Below are 9,849 nucleotides of genomic sequence, written 5' to 3' on the forward strand. Positions count from 1 at the left end.
TAGTGCATGGTAAAGAAAAGATTATTTTGCATGATGATGGTAGTACACATGATTTTATTTCTGCAGAGTTATTGAAAGAATTGAATTTACAAACTGTTTCTACACATTATCGCATTAAAGCAGCATTCTTAGGCACAAGATATAATGGAACACAAGAGGTGCATAACTTAGAGATTAAAATTGGTGAATACACTGAACGTAGAAATTTTCTAGTTGTACCTTTACAGCCTGATGATATTATCCTAGGTATGCCTTGGCGTCATCAGTATAATCCTGACATGGATTATTCCACGCATTCAATTAAAATTCATTTTCATAAAGGAAAACAAATCACATTGCATGGTATGCACGCATCCAATAATTTTCCACTGCTTACTCATACTCAAGCTAAATGTGCATTACGTAAAAGTACCAAATCTTATTTAATTTGGGTCAATGAACTTCAAGCTAAAGAGAAACATATGTATCCTAGGCATAAACAATTTCTTGCTCGATTTAAAGATTGTTTTGCTGATGATTTACCACCTGGACTACCTCCTTCACGACCTGAAGATCACAAAATAGATTTAATTCCTGGTACAAAACCACCATGTAAAGCACCATATAGGCATAATCAAATTGAACAGAAAGAAATTCAAAATGAAGTAGAAGAGTTGTTAAACAAAGGATTAATCAGACTTAGTAGTTCTCCATTTGGTGCACCTGTTTTATTAGTAAAGAAGAATAATAATACTTATCGCATGTGTATTGATTATCATGCCCTGAATAAAATTACAGTTAAGAATAGATATTTGATTCCTAGGGTAGATGATCTTATGGATAAACTACAAGGTTCTACTATATTCAGTAAGATAGATCTTAAATCTGGTTATTATCAAGTGAGATTAGATAAATCTGATATATTCAAAACTGCACTTAGAACACAATTTGGACATTATGAATTTCTTACACCCTGTTTATGAAATTCCACCTTTGTTAGATGAAGAGACTGAAATCCTTGAGCCTGAAGCTATTATAGATACTGACTTTATGGCCACTAGAACTGGCCGTAGATATTCTAGATATTTGGTCAAGTTTAAAAACCATCCTGTTGAAGAGGCCCAATGGATGCACGTTAGAGACTTAAATGCTTTCCCCACTCTGTTAGCTCCACATTGAGCTAATAGCAATTGAGGACAATTTCTATCCCACCCCCGGGGTATGATGCTAGGAGGCATATTACACGGTGGATTCCGTAAACTTTTATTACCGGGGCTCATACACAAAGTGGATTCTTTGTGCGAGAAGTCGATGGGGACGCCTATCCTTTTTGGGCGTTTCGTTAATTTAGTGTGTACATGGGTGATTCCATAGCGGGTGATTCCGCAAAATACATATTAAATTAATAAACGTTTATGAGTTTAGAATACACACTCGTGATAAATTCAGGTTAGGATTGACTTCTAACCAATTGATTTATTTATGTAGCTGAAGACTGCTAGGTATTCACTTTTATCGGTGTCGTACTGCTGCGCATCCGAGGTGTGAAATCCACCCAAAAGTTGTGTGTGTGGGGTTAGATACTTTGTACATATTTAGTTGTTGTGTTTATACTTTTGTTCTGCGTGGGCAGTATGGTGAAGAGGGTTTGGAGCAAGAGGAACTTATCTGTAATGCTCTAGTTGGCATGTCTTGCCAAGTGGTCAGTCAACCTAGATGAGGAGGTTTTGATCAACAGCTCACAGGAGCTTTGGGAGATGTGGCTGAGACTAGCATAGACTCTGAGATTGGTTATGTATATGGTGCTCTGATATTCGTAGGTGTGGTTGGTGGAGTTCTTTGTGAAGCTCAATATTTTCAGAATGTCATGCATGCTAGCTTCCGCATTAGATTATCTATGCTTGCTGTTGTATTCCATAAAACATTGCGGTTGAATCATGAAGGAAAGAATTTTAGGCTTCAATTTGTGAAAGGTGTTGAATGCATCTTGGTACATGCCAAATGAGAAAAGGGATCTTTTCAAGAATACAAGGTTTCTGATATTCCAGGTGCTCTCTTCTTTGATGTTGATGGAGTGGTAGATCCCACCTTCAATTTGCCCACATGTTACCATCACAATCAGCTTTTTCTACTGCTATATCTTCTCTAGGAATCTACAATAGTGGTACCTTGGTTGTATATGATGGGGCAGGAATAGAGGAGCCGAAGGAAAAAAGCAAGAAGGGGATGACTATTTTCAAATGGGGGGGCTTTTTGGAGGGAGAAAAGGAATGATGGCGCCCTGTGAGCGTGGGGAAATTCAGAGACGTGCACTGCACAGCGATCATGCCAGAAGGAAAGGGTGAAACAAGGGGAGCGTTTACTAGAAGATGAACTCAAGCAACTCTGTGAATATGTTAAGGAGATTCTAGTAGAAGAGTCGAATGTACAGCCTGTAAATAGCCCTGTCACTGCCTGTGGTGATATACACGGGCAATTTCATGATTTAATGAAGCTATTCCAAACAGGTGGTCATGTATCCAGCACAAATTACATCTTTATGGGCGATTTCGTAGATCTTGATTACAACAGTCTTGAGGTCTTTACAATATTGCTATTACTGAAGGCAAGCTTATTTCGACACCCAGGGTGAGCGCTTTAAGGACAGTTACATGGTGTAATAGACTCAATGCTACTTTTGTGTTGAAGTTGTTGCAAAAGATAGTTTGAAAAAGCCTCTGAACAGAATATAGTATTGTCTGCTCTCATGGACGTGGATCGGTGGATTGAAAGGATGAATGTGGGGGGGACCTCGTAATGTCTGCACATCCAAGATAGCCTCACGGATAGCCATGCCCTTTTCTCGCTCACCAAAAAACATCTGTACTGGTAGTTGCTCTCCGGGATCATCCTCAATGATGGCCGTCTGGCTTATTGGGTCGATTGAAATGCATGTGAAGGATGCTTCATGCTACCGCCAGAACATTATCCATAGTTTGGATTGAGGATCTACGTTATTGGAAGTGGGAACCTATTGCAAATTCATGGTTTTAAGAGGGTGCTTACCTGAAAACTGTATGTTGGTTTGAAGTGCGGGGACAATTTGAGATGCTTTTCCAGCCTAGACTTTATACAGTGTCATTCAGCGCCACCTACCATTTGCCCGGCCAATACACAGCAAGATGATCCTGCAAATGCGCATGTTTCAATCCAGGAAATGCAGGGAGCTTTAACCTCGGGAAGTCTGGATGAAATAGAACGCATTCGTGCTGTACTGGATCAATTTCAGAAAGCTATGGAGGACCTCCGGATGTTTACATTGAAGAAGCCTTAAGTTGGTGTTACAACAATTCGATGACTGTTCAAGTAGTGTTGAAAGATGAAACATTGAAGACTGTTCTTTGAGGGTGAAGAATTCTGTCAGACTGAATGCTTCAAAAGAGGTTCACCATACCCAAGAAGTATCACCTTTGATAACAGATTGGAAGAGTTGTAGACTGATGGATCTAGTGCTATTCTAGAAGCCAATAAAGTAGATCATCTTGCAAGTGAAATCCCTTTTCTATATGCTAAAGTTGGATATTTACTGGTTGAGGACATTGAATCACTTCTCAATGATTACAAAGAATTAGATTTTGAAGTATTATGCTCTTTGTAAAACAGTGAAGAGTTTAACACAAGTGAAGCATGCCAGTGACAGCCCTTGTTGGAAATCTTATATGTATCTTTTGGTGTTAGAAAGCTTGTTAGAGACAAACCTAACCTTTTGCAGAATTATAGAATCCAGCAATAAAGAATTGCCATAGAGTATGTTAAACTCGCACAGGGTTTAATAATTGCTGATCAGAAACTGGTCTTTGATTACTGGAACCGGTGGTGTTTGGATTCAATAGCTCTTCAGGCTGTGAACAGCAAGTTTATTGAACATATGCATGTTAAATCAACAATCTTTGCATTCAATATGAAGAGTCTGGAGTTTACTATGGCATAGCCTGATCTCACTTGTTTAATCTTGTATCTTGGAATTTCTTAAGAACCTCTGTGGTTGCGACTTTACTTTCAAAACCCTTTGACATCGGTTTAATTGTATTACTTTACTAACGATTTTGAATGCTTCAGTTGATGTGTAGAGATAGCAGCAGTGGCGGTGGAAAGCATTGGAGGATAGCGTGTATTTAAGTTATCATCTATATTTTGATGGGCACGTATCTTAGGCATGGCGCCTATATTTTGTCGCGCCTATTTATTAAGGCATTGGATATTTATATATTGTTTTTGTATGCGCATGGGTGCACGATTTAAATATTTGTATTTGGAGATTGTATTGGGTATGCCTGACTTCTTGGGCGCCCGCCCATTAGCTTTATTTCTACTTGGCACTAAAGTAAACTCAAAAGCCAAAAGCATGCTATTTTGTAATTTGGGCTATTATTTGAGCTTGAAGATGATTAATACATAAAATACATACTTTATGCAGCGCTCACATAAGGCATGGGGGGAGATTGCACCCAATTGGTCTCTTGTTCATGTCGTGCATGCTTTCTACATTGATTTGTGTGCAAAAAGTAGAGTTCTTTTGTTCTTGGGGACCTTTTGATGCTCACTACGCACGCTTACAGCATCCGATCTATGCACCACTTATACTCTGTCACAGAATGTGACGTGGAGGGAAATGATTAGGGAGGAGAGGATTGACGACGAAGGGGGGGGGAAGATTAATGGACGATGATGGCGGTGGGATGGGCGGCGGTAGTAGCGCGGCAGCAGGTGGCAGCCTGGCGGTCTTCACGGCGGCGGCGATCCTCTTATAGTCATGGTCTCCCTCTTCTCTCTCTTCGTGCCTCCCCCAAGCTTAAGGGGGAGGTTATATAGCCTTTGAGGGGGGAAAATAGCCACCCTTGTGGCATGCTTTGCATGCCTTCTCTCTCCCACCACGCTCTCCACCTCACAAGGAGTTCTCACACTCCCTCTCACACACCTCTCCCCTGCCATGCATTGGCTGAGGGGAGGGGGTAATTAATAAAAAAATTTGCCTAAATTTTTACCATTATCCTCTTTTTCCCTTTTGGAGAGGTGTTCCCGTGCGGCCTGCGATCTTCAAGCCTCAGCCTCTTTTGCACGACACGGAGCCGAAATTTAACATTGCGCACGGAGGGAACACTTAGCCACCGACATTAATCAACGCGGGAGATGACCTTGCACAGCTTTTGTGCGGGTGTGCGGTGATCAAAGTTCTTTAATATTTCGAGCAAAAATTTTACAACTTCTTAGGAGCACACCCTAATGTACCAAGTCATGTAAGTTAAGATGTGGTGGAACTTGTACTTAAAAATGTAAGTTAAGATTTGGTAGAAGCGGTACTTAAAGATACATGCCAATCTTTGGTAGCTTTCAATCTCCTTGAATATTACATGCAAGCCAAAATTGCGCTTTATGTAAACTTCTATTCCAATTCTAATGCAAACAAGAGTACTATTTTGTGAATCTTTTTTTTTTCTTCAACATTTTTTTGTCTTAAGAAATATTAGTATGTGTATATTTTGATACAATGTGGATTAGATTCATATAAACAATGTCCAATGTGCATGCAAGGAAGGGAGAAATAAACCAAGGAGTTGTTAGTTGCATAACTATGCATTCAACCACAACTCTATAACTAATAGTTCCCAAGTTCCTTTTTTTTCATGCCATAGTGCTTTTATATTTGCCTCATTCAAAGCCTTAAAATTGGAGAAAACATGTACTCATAAGAGCTCAAAATATATATTCTATTACACATAAAATAAATGAAGCCTCTAATGTAGGCCTTTTGATCATGGGTTTTTAATAATTATGATTATAGATGCACTTGTAAGTTTTCTTTCTAAATTTCAAAAAATGCATCAATGTGATCGTCTATGGCCCTACTTCCTTGTAGTGTATAATGAGCTTAGCCACCTTTCTAAAGAATTAGGGAACATAGAAAGATCCATTGTGCACCGGCACCAAAGTCTCATAAGCTACATTACTAAATATTGTGCAACCATCAAAGTCATAAACCTTTATAAAGGAAAATATTTCTTCAACATGTGCTTTGGCATTGAGGCTAGGGTTGACACAAAGTCCCTTAGCATATACCAACACTTATTTTGCAAGAAGAAGCTTATGTTTGAGTCCTCATGCAGTTATCTTGATGCCACAAGGAATATATTTAGGTCCCATCTTAAGAAACCCCACACTTTCATTTGAAGTTGTCTCCACCTTTGTATTTTCTGCAAAAATAATTTCCACCTTAAGAAATGTCCCATTTTCATTAAAAAATCATCTTTATATTCTTTACAACATGTATTCCATGAGAAGAGTGTATGGAAGGAAAGCAAAACTAGTATGCATACAAATGTGCTCATGCACATGCAAATGCATTCACTCACTCACATGTGCACACATACACACACTCTCTCACGGAAAATACATTCATTCACTCACATGTGCACATATACACACACTCTCCCTCTTAGGGAATCTAAATGTATCTTTTACTGTCACTTGATTAGCCCACCATTATCACTATTTTATGAAACCTTCACTTATAAATAAGCTCGATTAGCCCACCATTGTCACTCTTTTCTTAAACCTTCACTTATAAATAAGATTATCCAATACAAGTATCAAATTTTTTGTTAGACCACCATATGATTTATATAATTCAACTATATAAAGAACAGACGTGTAACCCACTCGAAGCAAAAAAATATATATAATGAGGTGCCGTTACATGTCACTCTATTGGCCCCTTTATCCTATAACACTTTTAAGAAACAGCCCACGCCCTCGCTACTCCCTAATCTATATGCTCGTCTATATATATGGTATCAAGGGGGAGGGGAAATGCAAAGAGCAAAAGACATAGCAATGACATTTTCCTTACCCTCTGATGAATATCCGCCAAAAACGATTAGAATCTTGTTCGACGGTACTCCATCTATGAGCAGCTGGCTTGTGATGGCCTAGATAAGAACACGAGGCATTCAAAGTGTGCGACAAATGTGTGTTTTCACATCATTGAAGCAACTACATAAATGCTTAAGAGAAGTGCATACCTCTTGTAGGACCTTAGATGCGCAAAGCGCTGCACAAGTTTTGCTTGGATTGCTAATAATTAGAGGAGGAATCACACCCTGCATTGAGAAATCGCAAGAACGTTCACGTTAAGTGGTGTAGCATGCATTCAGAAATTGCATCCTTTGCTGAGCGCCGCGTAGGAGCGCAATGATATCAAAGAAGGAGCGGAGGTTTGATCTCTTAAGTAAAATTGAAATCAAACAAAGCGCTAAATGAATCGGAGATTCAAGAAAAGTGCAAGGAAAATGATAAGCGATGCTACTCGGTTGGATTGGGGAAAAAGAGAGAGGAATGAATGAATGCTGCTTTTTTGAGCATGAGAGCATCACCCCAGGACAAGGGATAACCGTCACGCCGGATTTCTCCCATTCTGGATACTTATCCTGCACGAGCCAAGAAAGGAATATAGCAATCAATTTTATTGACAATCAGAGGGATGTGAGGCAAATTAGTTGTAATGGTGGTTAGGTATTGATTGCGAACGGTCATGATCTAACATGATGTAGCATATATTGTATTCACTTAATACCCTATACGGCTGTTGATCAGGTGTGCCGAAGAAGTGATACAGCTTAACGTCACGTCTCTTTGTGGCTTCAAATCCCTCCTCTATGAGTGCACGAATAGCACTGCCTTGACAACAACAGCAATTTAGCATGTGGTAAGGCTATATACAAATCTTTTTGTGATCTTCCTTATGAAACTGTTATTACTATTACTCCAGGCAGGTCGTGCACTACAGTGCATATACCTTTCATGTATAATATTATATATATACGTACACACACAAAGACTCGCAGAGCCAAGATACAAATAAGGAGGGAAAAAAAAGAAAGAAATTCTCAAATTGGCGCATAATAGGAATTAAGAGTGGGTCAGTGGCGGCTGCATGCACCCGAGGCCATAGCCGCTAGCAAATAGTAACATCGTCTCAACGTCCTGAACGGGATACAACTGCTGCACGTCGAAACCGTGGGAATACGATAGGGTGGTTAATTCAACCTGAGTACCTTTGGCACTATTTATCAGCTCGTGTGCGGTGGAATCTGGGACATCGTGGATCAAGAACTCCACGCAGCCAGAAGCTGTTTCCTTTGGGGCGGACGCAATGAAGAAAGCGGCAACCCGTGCGGGGCTATTCGTTACGTGAAGATCAACATACTGACCAGGCGTGGTATACCATGACTCTAGCTCCCTTCTAGCCGCATCTGAGAGGGCCAACGTGACGTTTCCATAGAGCTCCTTGGCGGCCGGAGTAACGTCTTGAACTTTCGTTGTTAAAGCGGAGCTGCGAATTGCTGAATGCGAACGGGGGGTGGTGATAGATGGCGGCGGCGCTGGTTTTCGAGAGCCTGCAGGAAAAGCCGGGAGAAACGAGCTACTGAATGATCGGTCAGGCGGTATTGCAGCTGGAATGGAATGCGAATGCAGGGATATTGGAGACGCAAGCTGTGTCCGAGAGTGTCCTGTAGGAAAGGCATGGAGTTGGAGCAGCGATGACGAATGGGCAGTGCCCAGGGTAGCCAAAGACGACGCAGCAGCTGCCTGCAGCATATTGATGGCACTAGCTAGCTACTGAAGCTTGTAGTCAATTGTAGATGGATGAAGGGCCAGAAACCGCGATGAGGGAGAATCAACTGGTATGAGTTTAAATAGACAGTGAGGCACTCACTGGTGCGGTTTGTTGTGTAGCGTCTCCAATTCATGATTAGCAAAGTGCATAACCTGCACATATCATGATTCTCCTCTCCTCGAGGCTCGACCCGAGTTTAATCAGAGAGCCGTACGGTCATACGGATCCACGTGTCACAGTAAGCGGCGTCTCCGACCAGTTGCCACACCAAATACACACATGGCAAAGTAAGCGTCCGGCAATAGGCCAAAGACTGATGGAGACTCGAGAGTCTAGAAAGCGACCCAAATTATCACATGTCGAAGAGCTGCTTTCCGAGTCTCCCATCAGTACTCCGGAGTCCACATGCAGCCTGGAGGGCCGGGAGGATAAGTGGGTCAGAAGATTAACCAACCGTATGGAAGCCCTCGCCGTTCTGATTTGTGGAGACTCTTCTCTTGGGGCCGCTGATCCTATCATGTTTCTCATGAGGCCCCTCCTCAACTCCGATTTCACGAACATCATACTAACTGAAGTCTTGGAGAAATACACTGCAGTACGCAACTCAGATGTTCTCACGGTTGATGGTCCCCGTCTCCTGGACGGTGGACCACGCGACACCTGTGATCACACGGTCGCACGTGTCACTTACATGGTCGCACTTGTAACACCCCAACATCAGATGAGCTTAGTCGTGTACTAAACAACGCGCCCCAAAACATAACATGCTTTTTAAGTGAATTGCTTGATTCTTTTTTTAGGGCATTTAGGCGAGTTATGTATGAGAAAAGTTTTTGATGTCAATGTGTTCCTTAATTAAACCTTCAAGATTTGTAGGTTTTCTCCTAGTTTTTATACGTGTCTTGGTCATACTCTGTCCAAATTTACTACAAGTCTTACAATTATAAAACCCTCTCTATAAAAATTACAAGGTTTGTTTTTTCAAAATCACCAATTCACCTTACACTCAACCTCACTCTTTTGTGAGCAATATTTCCGACTATGTAGAGAGAGAGAGATTGTATATTACGCATTAGAAAGGCCTACATTTATGCCAAAGAAATTGTATAATATTGTAAAGTTAACCAACTACTACTATAGATTCACTTAATGATGGAACATTTGACAGGTTGAAGTTTCTAGTTGAAATTTACCTTATTGCTCTAACCTTTTTCAAG

The 9,849-nt window shown here is 40.8% G+C and overlaps 1 protein-coding gene across 1 annotated transcript; it reads right to left on the bottom strand.

Annotated features, from left to right (window-relative positions):
* Positions 1-3,770: 3,770 nt before the first annotated feature.
* Positions 3,771-8,613, bottom strand: LOC148010833 (fruit protein pKIWI502-like). The gene is made up of 4 exons (XM_087671577.1): positions 7,955-8,613; positions 7,589-7,688; positions 7,389-7,442; positions 3,771-3,860 (listed from the first exon to the last, which is right to left on the bottom strand). Exons 1-4 carry the CDS (start codon positions 8,611-8,613, stop codon positions 3,771-3,773), a joined length of 903 nt encoding a protein of 300 aa, XP_087527703.1.
* Between the last annotated feature and the right edge of the window lie 1,236 nt (positions 8,614-9,849).

This window comes from Lygodium microphyllum, chromosome 29 (genome assembly GCF_053477565.2).
Source record: "Lygodium microphyllum isolate KBCC chromosome 29, Lygodium_microphyllum_v1.1.10, whole genome shotgun sequence".
NCBI lineage: Eukaryota > Viridiplantae > Streptophyta > Polypodiopsida > Schizaeales > Lygodiaceae > Lygodium > Lygodium microphyllum.

Bases quoted from the DNA above. Each gene is read 5' to 3' on its own strand.
- LOC148010833 (XM_087671577.1), bottom strand. From the start codon at position 8,613: ATGCTGCAGGCAGCTGCTGCGTCGTCTTTGGCTACCCTGGGCACTGCC. The intron at 7,443-7,588 runs GTATTAAGTGAA...TGGCTCGTGCAG, and splicing joins CTGATCAACAGCCGTATAGG to GATAAGTATCCAGAATGGGA. The intron at 3,861-7,388 runs GTGATGCTCTCA...TGCTGTTCACAG, and splicing joins CGGTTATCCCTTGTCCTGGG to CCTGAAGAGCTATTGAATCC.